The sequence below is a fragment of the Hypoxylon trugodes genome (assembly GCF_022578975.1).
Source record: "Hypoxylon trugodes strain CBS 135444 unplaced genomic scaffold F4822scaffold_6, whole genome shotgun sequence".
NCBI classification, from domain to species: domain Eukaryota; kingdom Fungi; phylum Ascomycota; class Sordariomycetes; order Xylariales; family Hypoxylaceae; genus Hypoxylon; species Hypoxylon trugodes.
The window spans coordinates 2,533,024-2,552,280 of NW_026250021.1; the positions used below are offsets into that span (position 1 = coordinate 2,533,024).

Consider the following 19,257-nt stretch of genomic DNA (forward strand, 5'->3'; position numbering starts at 1 on the left):
TTATAGTGGATAGAGCCCGATATCCACCAAAATTGTAGCGGGCTTCTGCGCTAGAATACTGGGTTCAGGCACTATATCTTCTTACTGAATCGCTAAGAGAGAGAGCTTTGTGGGGATATAGCTGACTAAAGATATTTCAGTCGTAACATTAATCTTGAAAAGCACAACACCACCCACTTCTTTAGCAAGATACCTAGTTTACCTAGGTAATTATGTCCAAGTTATACTGACCCCAAACAGGTAGCCAATGTTAATCCTGTAAGGTGCGTACATGATGGTAAAGACTAAGTCAGCCCAGAGAATAGAGTAAATTTTAATGAGCCTTTTAAAAGAAAAAAAAAAAAAAAGGAACCGAAACCCAGCGAGTTAGGCAGCCTATTCCCTTATATAGTGCTTGAATGAGCTGCCGAGTAAGTGCTATGACTGCTATGTTTAGGGAAACGCAGACAATGAAGCGCTGTAAATGTAGGGAATAATACGCCAAAATTCCCTAAAGTTAGCATATAGAGTTCTGTTAGTATAGCGAGGTCCACGTAAAACTTATGGTAGATTCAGGCGCTAGCAAAAAATCGCAGAACTACCCCGCGATTACTCAGCATCTAATTCCGCAGATTTGTATTAGATAATACGCCTAGAATGATACCTCGGGACCTATAGATTAATAAACTTAGCACCCGGTCCTGGGTACGTAAGTCTTCTATTGAAATGAACCAACATCAACTCACTCAACCCAACAACATTTAATTTCTAACATCATTTTTTCCCCGAGTGGTTGTCAACCACATTAAACGGACAATTGCTCAACCAATTGACCGAGTAATGTTGTGAAAGACACCATGATTGATGCCGGTAGCAATGGCATCAGCTAATAGCTTTTCCAGTTTACCCGAAAATGGAACTCTCACGAGAGAGCCCGAAACGGGCGTGAAGAGAATCAGGGCATGTATGACATGTCGCAACATGAAGATAAAATGTGTTTCGGTCCCTGGATCTAAAGATTGCGAGACTTGTCTAAGACTCTCAAGGCCTTGCCAAGATCCGGGTCCACCGAAGGCGCGCATGAAGACCTCTCAAAAGTTCTCCGAGCTTGAAAGCAGGATTGATGCTTTGACGAGCGCCTTGGAAATTGAGAGGCGACGAAACCAACACTCGCCTAATCAAACGAGGGGCGAAGCATTACAGTCTACCACTCCAGATTCTAACGGTAGAGAAGATGACTTCCTGTCACATGCCGAACGGCGGATCCAACCGGAGCGTGTGACTAACGATGTCGGAATGGATGTTGCGATGTATGGCGATGTTGTGAACCAGAGGTTGGTGGACGCTTCCACGGCTTCGCTTCTATTTGATCATTGGAATCTCCATATGCGCCCGTTGATGCCTGTTATTGAGATTTCATCCGAGGAAGATGTATCTGCGATTAGGATGAAGAAGCCTATACTCTTCTTGACCATCATGACGGTCGCCAGCGCCTCTATCAGGCCATCTCTCGTACCCCCTCTCCTAACACGGCTTAACAATACGTTAGCTCAGGATGTATTCATCCAGGGTGCTAAATCACTTGACCTATTGCAATCTATGATCCTTTTCTCACAATACTATATACAACCTCCTCATATCAGATCCTTCGCACTACCCCAGCATGTATACAGCGCCGTGGTGATGTCGCACGATCTTGGATTAAGCACAGGGCCTAAATTAAATGGGAGGGATAAAGCTAGTGCAAAGGAGATCCATCGAACGTTATTAGCAGTCTATTTGGGCGCATCTTGGTGAGTAGCCGCGACTTATTCCTCTTCTAATGCCCAGTAGTCAAAATTGCCGGGCATACATGATCTAAAGGCTAACATTCAACAGCTCAACCACTCTTCTACGCCGCCATCAACCGCTTCTGTTCACCTCATCCCACCGAGACTGTATGGAAGCCCTAATGCGAGACTCCGACAGGCGAAACGATGATCAATGGTTATGTAACCTGGTAGCTCTTCAGGAGATCTTCGACGAGGCTTCGAAAACTTTGAACGCCCCATATCAGGCTACCGAAGAACCCTTCGACGATTTTAGGACTCAGCACGTACTGGGGATTTTCCGGCAGAGGTTAGCTGATTGGAAACAATCTGCGTCAGGGAACATTGAACCCCGTAAGTATATTATCATCAACGCGGTTGCACCAAAGCCTAGCTGACATCCGCAACCCCCAAGAGCTCAAAAGCATCGCAGCTTCAGTAGCCGATCTCTACATACACCAGGTGGCCATCCGCATCTACAGCCGCCAGATGGTCTCTTGGCTTCAAAGCGTGAAGAAAAGTAAAACAACCCTAACTCGACCAGCCCTCACGGTCACACATATTGACGCGCTCTTACATTGCCTAAAGACGGGCGCGGGCATCTTTAATACCTATCTATCGTTGGGCGATGCCCTTGCACGCTCTCTTCCTAATATATTTTTGATCTGGAATCTAGCTACAGCAGTTTGCCTTATTAGACTTGGTCATTTCACTAATGATCTATCACGTTATCGAACGAGTCATGGCGATATATACGACGTACCTTCCCCGCTAGATCTCGTCGAAGGAATGATTCAGAAGCTCGCTAGACTTTCGCAACATGGGTTCTTCCCGCAATCACGGCCATTCTTAAACGCCTTCCAGAAATTGAAGTCTTGGTACCAACAGAAGAAAATCGTCTGCCTGAACAGTAATAATGGGAGTTGCGATGATGGAAGTGGCGGGGCTATTCATGATGTCCTTGGAACCCAGACCCCTCCAGCTTCACCACCAGCTACGGTATCGGATTTTCCTACACCTGCCCAAATTCAAACTAACGAGCAAGCTCGGTTTGGGACTGAAGGGGATGTCTCGATTGGAATGCCTATTATACAGAATGACTGGGATGCCAGTCTACAGGCTCTTGGAGAGACTCGAACATTAGCTGACGCAACAGTCGCTAATGCCGCCTTGGATCCAACTTTTAGTTCTGGATACTTCGATACGGGCTTAGGTAATTTCGAATTCGGTTTTGGTGATATTAGAGATATGGATAACTTTATGATGCAGACGGGTGAGGGTGATGGAGGCCTATGGTCTTTGTTGTAATTACATAATCGCTACTTTCTAGAAGTCCTATAGTACAATCACGATGGCTTCGTATGACGATGAAGAAATACCCCACATATAATGCTACAGAATCCGGTTTTCCATCATGATCGTTTATTATTATTAAAATTGTTTGTAAGGCACGCCAAGAGTTGTTATTTCTAGCCTTCGGAATAGCGAACAAGCCCATCGTAATACCAGGCAACAAGATTTATCATCATCATGAAAGCCTTTGTAAACATTAGTTACGAGAAGGAACGAAATGTAAAATTTGTTGGTTTGTCATCGGACTCAATTGACTCCGGGATCTTCACGTCGGCGGCGGGTATCGATCTATAGTGGGTCGATAGATCGGAATCTATAGCGGGGTAAAGTAGCATTAGTAGCTGAAAATAGGTGAGGGCGTGTCTTTAGTCGGTCGCAACAGGTCCCGGGCAAACAAGAGTTTCCCGGTGTCTTGGAGCTCCGAGTCAATTCTCATTGGTCAGCATTCCATGAATTGCTATTCACAAACATCACTTTGACGTCGATTTACATAAAATACCATTCCAGTCATGTTCAATTCATGATCGAATTTTTAATTGTTTAACTCATTGTTTTCTCCTATTTCACTCTCAATTCGAGTTTTTCACCGTCTTAAAAGCTACCATATTTTCACTTTCATCCAGGTTACACCAATATAACCATGTCTCGCGCAGTTCTCATCACAGGTGCCACAGGCAAGCAGGGGGGCGCAGTTGTAAATGCACTGCTCAAGGCAAATGCCGACTTTGAGATCCTTGCTCTCACACGGGATTCCCAATCAGCATCCGCGCAGCGACTTGTGCAGAAATCGCCCAAAATCAAGTTAGTAGCGGGGAACTTGGACGCCACTGACAACATTTTCGCCAAAGCTAGAGAGATTACGAAGACACCGATATGGGGAGTTTTCAGCGTACAGGTATGATATAACGGAGATACTCCCAGGAGTTTTGACATGCTAAATGTTCGTTAGGCAGCTATTGGTGGCGGTGCTAGTCACAGGACTGAAGAAGTGCAAGGCAAGGCGCTCATTGATGCCTCGCTCAAGAATGGTGTGAAGCACTTGGTGTACTCATCTGTCGATCGCGGCGGCCCCGCTAAGTCGGATGATAACCCGACGGACATCCCACATTTCATTAGTAAGCACAATATCGAGAAGTACCTTTTCGAGAAGACGAAGAGCGGGGAGATGGACTGGACTGTTCTGCGACCGGTTGCTTTCTTCGAAAATCTCGTGCCGGGTTTCTTCGGCAAGGTTTTTACCACTAGCTACCAGTCGAACCTAAGGAAGGACCAAAAGTTGCAGTTGATTGCGACTAGTGATATCGGGTTCTTTGCAGCACAGGCTTTCTTGCATCCGGAGGAGTACAAGAATAAGAAGATTAGCTTGGCCGGAGATGAGCTTACGTACGATGAATTCGCGTCGATATTCAAACAGAAAACTGGCGAGAACATACCTACTACTTACACCTTCATCGCAACGATCATCAACTGGATGGTGAAGGAGCTCGGATACATGTTCAGATGGTTCCGCGAAGTCGGGTATGGGGCCGATATCCCATCGTTGAAGAAGATAAACCCCGACATGAAGGACTTCGGAACGTGGATCGAGACGGAAAGCCAGTTCAAGAAGTGATCGTAAGCTTTGGGGCCCCGATTAGGATCTTGTAGTGGGTAATTGGGAGGAAAAGTAATGTTGAATTGTACAGTGCGATTCTATTTTAGTCCACTGCTATCCCCTTTTTGTACCAAAAACCGAATGAATGTATAACAGTACAGGACTTAATCACCTAATGACTATTTCACAATATCAACCTTTTCCTCGCTTTTAGACATTCTGACCTGCTCTGCCTGGTGCACCGGGCAATTGATCCTTCGGGGTACTCTTAAGGTAATCCTCCCAGCTCACAGGCTTTACCTGAGGATACTTATGATTATCTAGATTGGGGCCTAGCAGTGTTTGCCCGTTAATCATGTAGTATTGGAAGAATCTAGGCAGTTTTAGACGCTATTAATGTCCTAGGGATATTTGATACTTACAAGAAAAGGTACGAAAAGATGTTTTGCGGGTTACTCTGACGCAACTCGTGCATGCGCTTGAACAAATCATCCGCTGAGCCTTGGCGTTCAAGCTTAGGCTTCTCCCCATAGGCACGCTCAAATGCTCCAGAGATCTCCTTGAATGTCGCACGACCGCCAACAACTACACTTACGTAAGCCATCGCCCGTAATGTTCGCCTTTAGTGCACTGATTACTCACGTTTCTTGACGCCGACGGCATCCTTGTCAGCAACAACAGCGGCCGTGAACTCAGCTGCGTTCCGGTAAGTCGTGGCCTCCCAGATCTCATCGCCGGTGCCCCAGTACTTGAGGGTCGATGAAGCAGGATCATAGACCTGGAAAGCTTGACTAAATGCCATATCCATAAACATGCCCACCAGGACATGTACGCCCTTAACCTTGTCCTGGGCATCTAGGTACGCCTTAACGCGAATCATAGGGTCCTTGGGGAATAGTTGTCCGAGCTCAAGCTTGGTGTAGTCGATAGACCAATCGGAAGCTACATATCGTGGAACTCCTTCGGCGGCACAGGCGTCAATGAGGGTAGTTTGGCCGTTGACCATCAACTTGGCGTCGCCGAGATAGCAGCAAACCACGACATCGCAACCACTAACGAAAGAGCGGATAGCTGATGTGTCGAAAGCGTCGCCCTTCACGATAGATACCTTGGAAAAGAATGACTCTGGAACTTTAGAAGGGTCGCGGCAGTATCCCTTGATAGTGATGGCAGGGTTCTTGAGGAGGAACGAAGTAAGCTCGCGGGCGAATTTGCCGGTTATGGCAGCGATTCCGACTGTGAGAGACATGTTGATAGAAACTATTTTGAATATGAACTGAAACTTCACTTTTATTTGATGTTGAGAAGAGCGTAACGTTTCGCCTTTTGTAAGTTGTTTGTGTCTAAGTACCTATGTACCTTTCTGTAAGGGGGTGGAGTGTCGGTGCTTGGTGGCGCCGAGAAATAGGAACCGGACACCGGTCGCTCGGCCACTTTCATCATGGATTTCTCTGATTTTACTTGAGGTCGCGGCATTTCGGGGAAAAAACAAGTAAGCTTGTTTGAAATGGTATAACGTGGTGGTGGTTCTTCTAACGAGGTTTCCAAGTGCTAAAGTGGTCTACGTATGCCACTTACTTAATTCAAAATGTTACCCCTGAATTGAAGATAATCTCTCGTATTTTATTTCTATAACGGCACTCACCCATGTACCTAAACTTAAACAATACTAATATGCCCAAGTAACCACCTTGTCAAGTAGCTAACCTAGAGTTCTAGACATATTTCCGTCATCCCCCACGCGTCCTGTGTGACGGTTATCTATAATGACGATATTTACTTATACCTACAAGATCTCCGCCTATATATGTGCGACGGGGACGCTGGCTGCCGTTCTTTAGACTAGCATCGGTGTCGCAACCCGAAATACGTATTTGTTTCGTCACTATCCTGTTAATACGTCTTCAACCGAGACGATGCGGGTGGTCGCATGTTTTTCACGATCAGAGGTCTTACCAACGGGGCTATGAGTGACATGGACACCTAGGCAGGTGGGAAGGACAGAGATTCATATGTAGGGTTTCGTAAATTTGAACCACTGAAGTCCAGCTTAGGGAATTATATCGTACGATGATATCTTTTGCTCAGACGCCAGCTGTCGTGTGACAGGTGAAGCTGCAGGTGCTAAACCACTAAGGCAGTGCCAGACACAAACACAGCCCACCCGCACTGGCAGTGCTGATGAACAGCCGCTATTGAGGGGTGCCCCCAGGTAGGTAGATAGCTAATAAACGCCCGCTAGTCCGGGTAAGCATTGGCCAACTACTTCTGTCAATTGAAAGTTTGGCTTCCACCAATGGAAATACTTCCAGACCCTGTAATTTGGTTACCTTGACCACTGAATTTTGCGATCGACCTGCCAGCCGAAGTTCTAGTAGCTCTGGAGGGACGTTTGCGCTTCTTCCTAGTAGTTATATCCCCGTCCTCGTCCGTTATATCGCCCCTGTCGCGCTTCTTGGATTTTTCATTCGCAGAGGTTTCTTGTCAAGTTAAGACCAAAGTTAGCCTATCTGTCAAAGCAACCAACAGTATACTACCCTCTGACATTTTACTCACCAGATCTTGATACCGCTGATCCACCGGGCTCACGGCTTGAAGGGATTTGTGACAAAATTGCTTTAGCGTATGCTGCTGCCATCGCAGATGCGTAAGGCTGCCAATCCCAATTTTTGTGGTTATCTGCATAACCACACACCCCTCTGACTACGCCAACGGGGATGCGATTCATGACACCGGCTGCTTCCATCTCAAGACCGATGATGCCGTATTTGTCTCTCAATTGATCTCGCCTCTTTGCGTTCTTCATCAGCTTCTCGCCCGACCCTATTGGCCCGTACCAGACGAGAGTACGTTGGGTATCAGGGCGCGGTTCTCTGTGCACAATATGCTCAGTCCCATCATTATCAAGTTGAAAAAGTTTATCGCGATCTTGTCCGGGGTCGAGAAACGTGACATTAGAACGTCGCTCGTTCTTCATATTCTCATAGTATTTGAGAAACACCGCAGCTTCGGCTGGTGAATCAAGCTTAATGCTTCCGATAGCAGATCTGACAACCGGTACGGTTTGAGCCAGTATATGACCTTGTCGTAGAAGCTCGAGTTCGTCGTCCCCGTCATCTCTTCCCAAGTCATACGCGATTGTTCCTGAACTATCCACATCTGGGATTCCGACGAGGACGTCACCTAAGCGAATATCTCGCGGCGGGTCCCGGGCAAGGTCGGGAAGGCCTGCAGCCTATAAGAAACCACTGTAAGCTGCTGAAACTGCAAAATATAGCCCCAACCCCGCCTTACCAATCCAACGGGAGACTAGAGGAACGAATGCTGCTTACCACACCCACTAGAAGACCAAACCATAAACTTGGAAAGAACTTCTTTGCTTGACTGGCAATAGCCGCGGCCGATCCGGTCCCATACTCTTGGCCTGCTGGAAGAGTTGCGATAACAACATTGTGTCCGCACATATCCCCGGCTTGGAAAACGTAATCGTCACCACGGTCTACCGGAAACTTTCCATCGTGACGGTGATCTAGCATGAGTAATGCAGCCTGTGCCTCGATTTCCAATGGCGCAATCCATAGGATTGAGTAGTTTTCAGGACGTAGATTCTGCATTACTGATGATGGGAGAAGATGTATGAAAAGCTTAAGTATGTCATAGTAATTTGGACCATTAGGTAGGTATATATGCGCCCCTAGGGACACAGGCAGTCTGCCTCGTAGTGGCTAACGTGCTGCATCTGCATTGCCCGCTATACGACGTTATTATGTACGTCGGGGCGGCCGCAGCGCAAGGCACACACTACCTAGATATATTACGGCACCGGGCGCTCAGCCCCATCGAGGTATACAATTTCAACTCACCTATGCCATCTTCAAACCCTTCCGAAAAGTTCTAACGAAGCTCCAGAAGTATCTAGTTCGGATATTCATATGACGGATCCACCAAGAAAGAGGCCCAAATACGAACATTGCTCTTCTCAGCAGGCGCAAGGGGCATTGGGAATACAAGCCGCTGACGATGCAAGAATTGCCATTCAGCGCGACTTCCACGGTACGAGGCCATGTTCCCTACAAGTCGCATCCCAAAACTAACCTTTGATTAAAGCATCGAATAACCACTATCACGAATGCATCTTCAATAGTAACCCACCCAGTCAGACTCCAACACCCGACGCCGACAAAAACCAACGACGCAAAGTGCTTGAATCGCTTAAATTTACCCAAATCGACTCACGCCGGCAAAATATTAAGGTTGCACACGCGAAGACTTGTAGATGGTTCCTTGAAACATCGGAATATCGTGATTGGCTTGATAGCACTAAGTTCAGCGATCATGGCGGCTTTCTATGGATTAAAGGGAAGCCCGGGGCGGGAAAGTCGACCTTAATGAAGTTCTCCTTTTCGCAGGCCAGTGGCTCGAAGAAAAAGCAAAGCAATATCGTTATCTCCTTCTTCTTCAATGCAAGAGGAGACGAGTTGGAGAAATCTACCGTTGGTCTCTACCGATCACTTCTACTGCAACTATTTAAAGCGCGGTCAGATCTCCAACACCTCTTGGATTCCTTTGGGTCCAATAATGAGTGGAACACCAGGTCTTTAGAAGACCTCTTCTTGGATGTCTTGCAGAATATAAGAAGCTCGCTAGTTTGCTTTGTCGACGCATTAGACGAATGCGAAGAAGATCAGATCCGGGCAATATTATCGTTCTTACTTAACGCTAGTGAGCAAGCCGCCTCGTTCGGAACCAAGCTGCGCGTGTGCTTTGCGAGTAGACATTACCCCCATATCACCATCGCGAAAGGTCTCAACCTAGTGATTGAAGGGAGGGAAGATCACCGCCAGGATATAGCTAATTACTTAACTACGGAGTTGCGCATCGGAGAAGACCGCCTCGCAGAACAAATCCGTTCCGAACTGCAGGAAAAGGCGTCTGGGGTTTTCATGTGGGTAGTTCTTGTGGCAAATATTTTGAGCAAGGAATTCGACCGCGGACGTAAACATTGTCTCCGCGAAAAGCTTTGCGACATCCCTAGCGATCTTCATGATTTATTTCACGACATCTTAACTCGCAATGATGACAACTGTCCTGGGCTTCTCCTTTGCATCCAGTGGGTGCTTTTCGCTCGTCGTCCACTAATCCCAATTGAATTGTATTTTGCAATCATATCAGAGACCGAACCAGATAGCCTATCCAGCTATCACTCCGAACAAGAGATATCGATCGACGACGTACGAAGATATGTTCTCGACAGCTCAAAAGGCCTAGCTGAATCAACGATTTCTGATGTACCGACAGTTCAATTTATTCACGAATCGGTCCAAGATTTTCTACTGAAGGAAAATGGAATACAGAAGATCTGGCCCCAACTTGAGTACAACCTGGATGGCCAGAGTCATGAAAAACTCAAACGCTGCTGCTATAGCTACCTGGGTAGCAACGTTGTACTCAGTTTAAACGTCACGGCCATACCACTTAGAGAAGGATCGGAATCACTTCAGGATAACGTGAAAAAGACGTATCCTTTTCTCGAATATGCTACTGAGAATATTTTATACCACGCCAACAAAGCCGAACATGAGGAGGTAAACCAGGAAAACATTTTACGGGCCTTCCCACTTCAAAAATGGATAGAATGGCATAATGTGTTCGAGGAAAAAAAGATCCGTCGATACAATCCAAAAACCACTATCTCATATATATGGGCAGGGCTTAATCTGCCGGACCTGATTCGAAACTACACTCCCGATGATGCGTGCTTTTGTATCGAAGAAGGTCGCTATGGCACACCGTTATTTGCTGCGCTTGCCACCAAAAGCAACAAAGCAGTCCAAGCATTGTTGCAGAAAGTGGTACAATATCTGCCATCTGAACCTCACCTTCGTGATCTGTGTGCGCGATCCGGCGACAAGGTAGACGGATTTAAACGCAGATTTAAATTTAAACGGAAATACAGCCTCGCTTCCCATATTATAGAGGGTGGGTATTTTGAAATCCTGGAGATTTTGCAGAAGACAAATGGAGTCGTTTTCAGACCAGTTGATGATTTTCGACAGCTACTAACGGCTGCAGCAAAGGCCGGAAATAAAAATGCCGCCGAATTGATCCTCGAACACGGAACCACGGCCGAGAACCCTGCAGCGATGGAGGCCGCAATACGCAATGATCATGAACCAATCGTCAAATTATTAATTGCCAGGGGTGCCGATCCCAAGAAAGAACAATACTTACTAGATGCAATACGCTATTCAAAGGAACCAATCGTCGAATTATTGATTGATAGTGGTGTTGACCCTAAGAACGACCTCTATTTAGAGACTGCAATACGTCGCAGGAGGGCATCAATAGTCAAACTGTTAATTGCTAAGGGTATTGACCCCAAGAAAGCGCCACACCTGCAAACTGCAATATGCGCAGAGGACCGATCGATTGTTGAGCTTTTACTTGACAAGGGCGCTGACGTCAACCGCTACATTTCAAACCAGTCGCCCCTATATAACGCGGCATGCACTGGGAATGAACCGATTGTCAGATTGTTACTTAATAGAGGTGCGCACATCAATGAAAGTAACTCATTATGTGGCGCTGTGATTAACGGCCGTGAAAATATTACCCGACTATTACTCGAAAAGGGTGCCAGCGTAGGCCCTGGGGCTTCTGGATCAAACCCATTGACTTTAGCCGCAGCAGGAAGGTTCACATCCATTGCCAGAATATTGCTGGATAGGGGCGCCTGCGTAGAAGGCGATGGGAAACCGGAAACGCCGTTATGGGCTGCCGTGGGAGAACGCGCGAAATCGATTGAATCCGAATGCATTAGCATGGTCCGGCTTTTACTGGAAAGGGGCGCTAATCCAAATTGTCGCGCAATATATTACAACTGTAGCTTTCATACTCCTTTGATGATAGCGGTGCATAAGGGATATGTGGATGTGGTCTCCGCTTTACTTAAGGCAAGCGCTCGTACTGACGTTTGGAAGCCCTACAACAGTTGGGACCACTTTTTTGGCAGCGTAATTATTCTTAAACACATCAAGGACAGGATTCAGGTCAGATTACTAAGTTATTGATCGACTACGGCATGATGAGATATCAAAGTTGAACATACCTAGGTAGACTAACTGCGGTTGAAGGGTGCCGAAATTTAAGGCACTTATCTAGCAGTGTTTACGAAGATCAAAGCCCATATCAGACCTCTCACCATAACTGATACCTCGACGCGTCGACCCTAATTCTAACTATTTCTCGCGTCAGTGGTATGGTGCATTCAACACAACAGTGCGCTAGTACAGCAGCAGTCACACATGGTTAGCAACTTGCAGTCAGATTCGTCGCCATCTATCTCGTTTGGTGAAGTGATCACGCCGATTGCGTCGCCGCCAAATGCAAATTGCGTGTGTGGTTAGATACTAAGTTAGATGGGTCTGGTTGGTGGGGGTTTTACAAGACGCTCTACAGCTCCCTCGATATCAACTAGGGCTTAGTCATTCTCCTGTTGGAGGTCATTGCTTTGTTTATCGGGGTGCGTCTATTTAACGGAGGAACTCATGCTCTGCACAAGATCTGGCACTTAACGGTACTCAAAGGTACACATGGCGTTTTCTAAGGCCTCTTAGTTAACCGAAACTAACATGTATAGCCTGTAGTGCCGGTATCGCAAACGCTTCTCTTACATGCGTGCCCATGTTAGCAGCGCATATCTATACTGGAGTTATCGTAGATGGGAGCTCGTTAGCCTATCAAGGCCCCGAAATAGAGATCCTGCGAGGATACTTCCACAGAGCGACGTCCCAGTATCAAGTATATCCCCAAGAGTCAATACGATGATCTGGTGGTCATTGTGTCTACCCAGTATGACAAATGAAACACATAAGATCGTCGATAGAGTTGCTCTAACAAAGTGAGTAAAGTTGGAAGAGGTATCGCATGCTTATTAACTGATACTATTAGTGTCCCCAAGGATAAAATCCTAATAAATTAACTATAAGTATTATTACAGTTTTGTTTAGTCGTGGATGTGTTAAACATGTAATCCGTTGGCTTAGTCATCATCACTAAAAAAGGGGCTAAAAGGGGCTATGAAAAGGAGTTGATTGAAGTCTCTAGGTTGGCATGTGTTTTTTAGCAACAAAAAACAACCATAAAAGAGGTAAACCTAGCCATACTTCAACCATACTAACGATAACTTATAGTAACGGGATATCGGCCCACTGGGGTTGCAATACAGTTGAACAAGTTCCGGCACTAGCCAACCTTGACACGACGGTGCGCAGCGCGAGTTGACTGTCGGCCTCAATAAATCATTAGAAAAGGCGTTATCTATATCGAGAACTCCGACAATCTTTCTTGCATGATATTGAAAAAGTCATGTTTTGTTTTATTGTATATACCGAGGACAGTCACCCTCCGCCAAGGGGTCCATACTTAAGCGGCTGTTTATACCGTCTAACCGAAAATGAGCGACTATCATCCCGCACACCCCTACAATTCGGGACGTTATTTCCGCATTTGGCAATTCCGGAGGGATAAAGCCTGAGCTACGATCCGAGGGCATAAATATCTTAAGCTCGACTCTTTCCTTGGAATTCGGTTCCTTTTGCAGCTCTACCCATCACCAATCGCGCAGCAATCCATCTACAATAATGTTTGGTCGAATCGCTCTTTTGGCTCTTGCCCTCGTCCCTTTCGCCGTCGGCCAAGCTGCCGATGACTTTGAAAGCGGTTGGGATGATGCCGCGTGGCCTGTCTACGCACCTGACTGCAACCAGGGCGGTAAAGTCAGTCTCGACAGCACTACTGCGAAAAGTGGCAAGAACTCCATAAGGGTCGATGGTGCTGGTGGTTTCTGTGGTCACGTTTTCTTCGGCACGACCAAGGTTCCCAGCGGTGACGTCTACGTCAGAGCATTTGTGTAAGTTCCTGCAGTAGCGGGGCTTAAAAAGCGATATTAACGTCAATTGTGTTCTAGCAAGGCTTCCAAGGCCCTTACTGACTCTCATGTCTCATTCATCACTATGCCTGACTCCGCCCAGGGTAGCAACAAGCATCTCCGCATTGGTGGTCAGAGCAAGATCTTGATGTACAACCGCGAATCCGACGACGCCACTCTTCCCGATCTCTCACCTCAAGGAATTGCTGCCTCTAAGGCACTCCCAACTGGTGATTGGCAATGCTTTGAATACCACCTTGGTACGGATGGCACGGTTGAGACTTGGTTGAACGGCGAAGCTATTGACGGTCTTACCGTTAAGGCTGGCGTAACCAACAACAACGCCGCTCAGTGGCAGAGAAGCAGCAGCAAGCCCAAGATTACTGGTATTTACTTCGGGTGGGAATCCTACGGTGGAGACACCAACACTCTATGGTACGACGACATCTCCATCAGCTCGACCCGTGTTGGGTGCACCGGTGGATCCGCTTCCCCTTAAAATACATATTTAGCCTAAATACAGAGAGGTACACCAATTACAACCCCAGGTACTCAATTGCGAGAAGCGTGTTTCAATTCATACTTCCGGCGGTCTAGGTAGTATTTAAGCCTAAAAGTAGTTACTTTCAATTGCGAGCTTAATTGATTCTATGCGGAGGGTTACGTAGCGTTTGCTGGATTGGGTTTATCTACATTTCGGATATCCCACACGCCCGAATATTCGACGTAGTCTAAATAAACACACTCCTAGATCAAAGAGGCTAGTCAACATTGTCGTCCTGACTACCTAGATTTTTCGGCGAATCCACTCCCCAATTTCAATAATGTTGGTCTGCATGTTGTGCTCTTTAATTATCTAGCTAGGTACGTACGTATTTAACCAAGGTAGAAAAGCTTATCTTTATAAGTTATTCATTATTCTATACATTTTATCTTTATAATCGCTATCAATCATGAAGGAATCCACAATGTAACGAATTGTCACGTCACTCTCCAACAATAAAGCCCATTAGACTCACAGTACAAAATACTAGAGTCACGAAAGTGTACATTATACTAGCTATTATTCTCCGATAGCAAGCCACTTCGACCCAAGGGCCGCTTCGGCGCTAGGCCTGTTACGAGCTTTGAAATGAAGAAGTTGCTTTACCAGCTGAATCCCATCCTGTCCTAATCCTGTACTATCCAGTTCCCCGGTCAGTTTCTGGTCATATCCATCGTCCCATGTATTAGGGGCACCATCAGGGAATAGTTTCTTCTTTTGATCCATTTCGAATATGACACAGCCTAAGGACCAGAGATCTACCTTCTCAGTGTATGAGAAGCTTGAGGTGCTGCTTTGCTCTGCTTTCCAGCTTTTTGCAATCTCAGGCGCTCTATACTCGAATGTCCCGGCTGCGGTGCGAAGGAATGTTGTGCCCCTATCAGACCTGCGTTTTGAGATCCCGAAGTCCGCGATCTTTATACGAATCTGACCAAGTTGATTCAAAACAACGAGAATATTCTAAAAGGAAGGTATCGTTAGTTTCTATTCGCCACTGGGCTTAAACGGTACATCGAGAGTGAGAATACAACCTCAGGTTTCAGGTCCCTGTGGGTCAGATTAGCGCTATGCATAACCTTCAGGGCCTCTAATGTCTGCCTTGTAACGCTTTGGGTATCACGCTGTGTCCAGGAATCTCCTATGTTCTTGAGGTTGGCTTTCAGGTTCCCGAATTCTATGTATTCCATCGCAAGTAGGAAAGACGAATCATCTTCATTCCATCCTATGAATTGGACGAAGTATTCCGGCGATTTCTAGGAACAATTAACAAAACGAGTCTGAGGCTCATACTTTTTGTCCGTACCTTTGCCAATAGCGATGAATCTAGGATTTCCGCGAAAAGTCTATGTCGCTTGAGTGAGGGTATCTTGAAGGTGTGCTTAATCGCGATATCTCTTTCGTCCCCGGGCTCCATGGCATTTCTGGTCTTGTATACTCTCCCAAATGCCCCTTCACCAATGGGTCTTCCAGGAGGCTTGGAGATACCGGGACGGCGAAGACCTACGTAAATTTTAGATTTTTCTCGTTTGGGAGAGACATAGTCTAGCAAAAAGTCATACTTACCAGCTACCATATCTTCACAGTGAAGCACAAAGGCCACTTTCTCGATATCAACAGCAGTGACGGTCAGTCTAGATATGATGGAATTGACCATATGGAGACAATCCTTTCGGTCCCGTTTTCTTTTCTTTTCGCTATTCCTATCTGGGAAAATCCATTTGAATAGTTCATCGGATATGAACGGAACGGTTTCGGGATAGGCTACTGAAAGCAAGAGGCAAGCCCTTGAAAGTCCAACACCCTTGAGGCTTGTAAGAGTATTCATGGCGGGGAATGGGTCATTATTCGAATACTGTCTATATGCTCTGCTAGTAACCTGTTCTACATCTTCGTCACTATTGCCTTTGATCAGGTTTTCGTTGTGTTTGTGTATGCGAATTTGTAGATGGCGGCCGCGTTTCCTACACATAATCATAGGTCAAACTTCGGGGCCATTTCAGGGGCATATACGAGACATACTGGACCCATCGATCCAATTCGATAAGTTCGTCTCTCATTAAGAATTTCGGCTTTCGACTCATTAGACGAGCAGGTATATTTTCGAACCGCAGCAATTCTAGACTTTGGTAAAAATCGCGTACGTAATGCTTACTCGATTCCAAGCACTTGTGGAAGTTAGCGCGTGAGACCTTATCAGGTCGTAGGTCACTCATAAGGGCCACGTCTCCAGAGTCACCCAAGGCAATAGTTCGATCCATAGGGCCTGGTTATGATTCGACTTCCGACTAGATAACAGAGTTAACATAAGAGGTATATATGGTGATTTTTGTAGGTGGGGAAGTAGTTCTATATATTATACGACACAACAAGGCTGAGGAGGCAGTCTGTCTACCTGGATAAACTTTCAACTCAGGGGCTTATATATACCTAGAGATTACAAGGTACGAAATCAGGCTAGCAGGAACTGTTGGGTGTCTCCTAAGATCGTGCGGCTCTTTGAAGATAGAAGTAAGTAGGAGTATTGGGCATCTATCGTCGTAGTAAGTATATCTATTCTCTATCTGGACTAGATGCAGTCATACCACATCGGATATCCTTCCCAGTCTCGTGTACAATCTAACACTATAGAAATCCCATGGGATATGGGGTTTTCCTTGCGGCTCACACACGTCGACGGTTTAATGATACATAAAACTCTTTCTAGCCTATCCACCGCAAGTCAAGTACCTATGCGGGTACGTACAAAAAGTGCGTGTCCCTATACGCGTTTTGAAAATACCTAGGTACACAAGAATAGCGGTATCCGCGGGGTGCTCGCCCGTTTTGCGGCTCTAACCCCCACCCACAGATTGTGCCTTTGACTAATAACCATCACGATCGGAATCAGCACTTTCGCTAGATGACTCCACAACCCTAGTTTTCTTGTTTTCTATTAATTATGCCCAGACCGTCTCGTATACTCAACCTATTATACACCTAGTTGGCGAAGATGCGGTGAGTTTTAGCATGCTTCTCGATAGCTTCGTGGATCTCCTAGAATTCAAAGCCTAAGTACCTAGATGGCTTTCGTGTATCCGATAAAAGAGGCCGTAGATTGGATTTTCTGTATCTACCTACCTGCATGCATGTACCTACACCTAGGTACCTAGTTTCTAACTGGACAGTTCATCGGTGGCGTAACACTAAATTGAACGCCACATTCCCGCCGTCAGCACAAGCCTTTGGGCTCCCAAAGGGTAATTGGGCTCATGTACTTAAAAACTCTCTCAAGGTAATTCAGTATTCGTATATATTCTGAACTAGAAAGGTTATCAGCACTTCTAAATACTCATGTATTGATTACATTGCGATAATCTACATGGATGCCTTTACGACGGCTGTTACAGCAGGCGATATCGTTCTCACCTACTTAGAAGCATGTGCTTCCTACTCTCAAGAAGCCCTTTCGCTTTACCACCGATTTAAATGGGATCTTCGGGTTTTGAAAGAAATCGTCGGCTTTTTCAAGCAGCGACGATCCCGAGGCTCTGACATTCAACCTCTCTCAAAGGACGAGGTTTTATTGAATGAAACAGCCGATTACCTAGCTGTACTCATTGGACGAGTGTCCGCTAGCTTCACCAAGATACAAGCTTCAGGGTTTTTAAAGAAAACGATAAATCAGGGCTTATGGGTTACACGACGGAAAGGCTTGAAGGAACTTGAACAAGAGCTGAACGAATGGACGAACCGTTTTGATATCCACCTTCTTGGACTCCCAGCCGAGATAAAGAATATTATCCCCCCCGCACCAAATGCCGGCGACGATGGAACCCCGATTACAAACATACTAGCATCCAATTTGCGAATGAAGAAGTTCGCCGGTCTAGCCTCCAAGGCCAGGGAACAACAAACCAGCCAATTACTGCGCGACCCACCCGACGAATTGATACGCCTGCTTGAAGAAAGTCCCAGCCCTACTACTAGAGTATTCCAAATTGGGGCCCAGGAATTCATTCTTACCAGCCGACCTTTCCCGCCCAATGTGAGACCGGGTTCTGAGGAGTTTCGGAGGTTTACATCCGACCTAGACGAGCTAGCTGCAGCACTACATGTACTGGAACCAGCCACTGACGTGCCCCTGTTGAAAGTCGAATACTTTTTCTACGAGATTGCCACGGGGCGATTCCTTTTTGTCCAGGTTCCACCGCACCCTGTAGATGAGGTACTAACCCTCGATGTAATGATCGAACGGACTCCATACCCACACATGGTCAATGAACGGAAGACATGGCTTCCGCTAAATCAACGCCTCACGCTAGCGAAAAAACTTGCCGAGGCTCTGTTCTTTCTGCATACTGCGGGATTTGTCCACAAGAACCTGATAACTTCAAGCGTTATAAGTCTCCAACAATCCAATGCGCCGCCTTCTGCATGCTTTCCTTACACCATTGGCGAACCTTACCTAGTGGGCTTCGATATCATTCGTTCAGAAACCGGGATATCTCTACTAGAGGGGGCATTAAACGCGAACCTCAACGATTTCCAACAGCAATCCATTACGAAAAGAAATATACAGGTTTTCCGACATCCTGATAGACTACATGATGAACCGGACAAAATCAGACGATACATCAAAAACTATGATATGTATAGTCTAGGGGTTATCCTATTGCAGATTGGATTATGGGAACCAATCAGCACAGTTACCATGAAGCTAGAAGATGACTTTACGAGTTGGCCAGAAAGCCTACATAAAATTAGCAATCAATTGGGTTTGAGAGTAGGCTCCAAATATCAAAAGGTGGTCGCGTGGTGCCTCGGATTGAAAGGGGACTACGTAATTAAGGACGTCGAGTTCGCGACGGAAGTACTGGATCCTCTCGAGGATATAGCAAACGCGCTAGTCTAGTCACAGCCCCTCCTATTTTGTCCGGCCTCTCGCTGGCAAATTGTGTGGCAATATAACGCGAAGCCGACTTGCTTCTTCTGGTTCCGTGTAACACACAAATTTAGTAAGCATTGCGGCTAAATGGTTAATAGCCAATTTTACGACGAATTTTATGATTTC

At 46.2% G+C, this 19,257-nt stretch overlaps 8 protein-coding genes across 8 annotated transcripts; 5 read left to right on the forward strand and 3 right to left on the reverse strand.

The window, feature by feature from the left end:
- Positions 1–694: 694 nt before the first annotated feature.
- Positions 695–3,316, forward strand: F4822DRAFT_407986 (uncharacterized protein). The gene is made up of 3 exons (XM_051458544.1): positions 695–1,772; positions 1,858–2,141; positions 2,203–3,316. The coding sequence occupies exons 1-3, from the start codon at positions 844–846 to the stop codon at positions 3,093–3,095; spliced, it is 2,106 nt and encodes a 701-aa protein (XP_051313697.1). The 5' UTR covers positions 695–843; the 3' UTR covers positions 3,096–3,316.
- A 312-nt stretch (positions 3,317–3,628) lies between these two features.
- On the forward strand, positions 3,629–5,060 carry F4822DRAFT_296195 (NAD(P)-binding protein). The gene is made up of 2 exons (XM_051455111.1): positions 3,629–4,035; positions 4,090–5,060. The coding sequence occupies exons 1-2, from the start codon at positions 3,781–3,783 to the stop codon at positions 4,750–4,752; spliced, it is 918 nt and encodes a 305-aa protein (XP_051313698.1). The 5' UTR covers positions 3,629–3,780; the 3' UTR covers positions 4,753–5,060.
- F4822DRAFT_430673 (nmrA-like family protein) lies at positions 4,945–5,983 on the reverse strand (the record flags this gene model as incomplete). The annotated part of the gene is made up of 3 exons (XM_051461340.1): positions 4,945–5,107; positions 5,157–5,319; positions 5,377–5,983. 3 exons carry the CDS (start codon positions 5,981–5,983, stop codon positions 4,945–4,947), a joined length of 933 nt encoding a protein of 310 aa, XP_051313699.1.
- Positions 5,984–7,005: 1,022 nt separating this feature from the next.
- On the reverse strand, positions 7,006–8,348 carry F4822DRAFT_430674 (purine and uridine phosphorylase; the record flags this gene model as incomplete). The annotated part of the gene is made up of 3 exons (XM_051461341.1): positions 7,006–7,214; positions 7,291–7,969; positions 8,067–8,348. 3 exons carry the CDS (start codon positions 8,346–8,348, stop codon positions 7,006–7,008), a joined length of 1,170 nt encoding a protein of 389 aa, XP_051313700.1.
- Positions 8,349–8,666: 318 nt separating this feature from the next.
- On the forward strand, positions 8,667–12,105 carry F4822DRAFT_444436 (uncharacterized protein; the record flags this gene model as incomplete). The annotated part of the gene is made up of 2 exons (XM_051463239.1): positions 8,667–8,787; positions 8,842–12,105. 2 exons carry the CDS (start codon positions 8,667–8,669, stop codon positions 11,802–11,804), a joined length of 3,084 nt encoding a protein of 1,027 aa, XP_051313701.1. The 3' UTR covers positions 11,805–12,105.
- A 984-nt stretch (positions 12,106–13,089) lies between these two features.
- F4822DRAFT_296231 (uncharacterized protein) lies at positions 13,090–14,590 on the forward strand. The gene is made up of 2 exons (XM_051455112.1): positions 13,090–13,645; positions 13,703–14,590. The coding sequence occupies exons 1-2, from the start codon at positions 13,377–13,379 to the stop codon at positions 14,160–14,162; spliced, it is 729 nt and encodes a 242-aa protein (XP_051313702.1). The 5' UTR covers positions 13,090–13,376; the 3' UTR covers positions 14,163–14,590.
- Positions 14,591–14,726: 136 nt separating this feature from the next.
- F4822DRAFT_444448 (kinase-like protein) lies at positions 14,727–16,465 on the reverse strand (the record flags this gene model as incomplete). Its single annotated transcript, XM_051463240.1, has 5 exons — positions 14,727–15,167; positions 15,236–15,460; positions 15,511–15,707; positions 15,771–16,168; positions 16,227–16,465. 5 exons carry the CDS (start codon positions 16,463–16,465, stop codon positions 14,727–14,729), a joined length of 1,500 nt encoding a protein of 499 aa, XP_051313703.1.
- An 873-nt stretch (positions 16,466–17,338) lies between these two features.
- F4822DRAFT_408016 (uncharacterized protein) lies at positions 17,339–19,234 on the forward strand. The gene is made up of 2 exons (XM_051458545.1): positions 17,339–17,389; positions 17,462–19,234. The coding sequence occupies exon 2, from the start codon at positions 17,566–17,568 to the stop codon at positions 19,096–19,098; it is 1,533 nt and encodes a 510-aa protein (XP_051313704.1). The 5' UTR covers positions 17,339–17,389; positions 17,462–17,565; the 3' UTR covers positions 19,099–19,234.
- Positions 19,235–19,257: the final 23 nt, after the last annotated feature.

Excerpts from the sequence above, each read along its gene's own strand:
- F4822DRAFT_296231 (XM_051455112.1), top strand. The coding sequence starts at position 13,377 with ATGTTTGGTCGAATCGCTCTTTTGGCTCTTGCCCTCGTCCCTTTCGCC. Across the intron at positions 13,646-13,702 it reads GTCTACGTCAGAGCATTTGT|CAAGGCTTCCAAGGCCCTTA; the intron begins GTAAGTTCCTGC and ends ATTGTGTTCTAG.
- F4822DRAFT_296195 (XM_051455111.1), top strand. The coding sequence starts at position 3,781 with ATGTCTCGCGCAGTTCTCATCACAGGTGCCACAGGCAAGCAGGGGGGC. Across the intron at positions 4,036-4,089 it reads GGGGAGTTTTCAGCGTACAG|GCAGCTATTGGTGGCGGTGC; the intron begins GTATGATATAAC and ends AATGTTCGTTAG.
- F4822DRAFT_408016 (XM_051458545.1), top strand. The coding sequence starts at position 17,566 with ATGGATGCCTTTACGACGGCTGTTACAGCAGGCGATATCGTTCTCACC.
- F4822DRAFT_407986 (XM_051458544.1), top strand. The coding sequence starts at position 844 with ATGCCGGTAGCAATGGCATCAGCTAATAGCTTTTCCAGTTTACCCGAA. Across the intron at positions 1,773-1,857 it reads GTCTATTTGGGCGCATCTTG|CTCAACCACTCTTCTACGCC; the intron begins GTGAGTAGCCGC and ends AACATTCAACAG. Across the intron at positions 2,142-2,202 it reads GTCAGGGAACATTGAACCCC|AGCTCAAAAGCATCGCAGCT; the intron begins GTAAGTATATTA and ends GCAACCCCCAAG.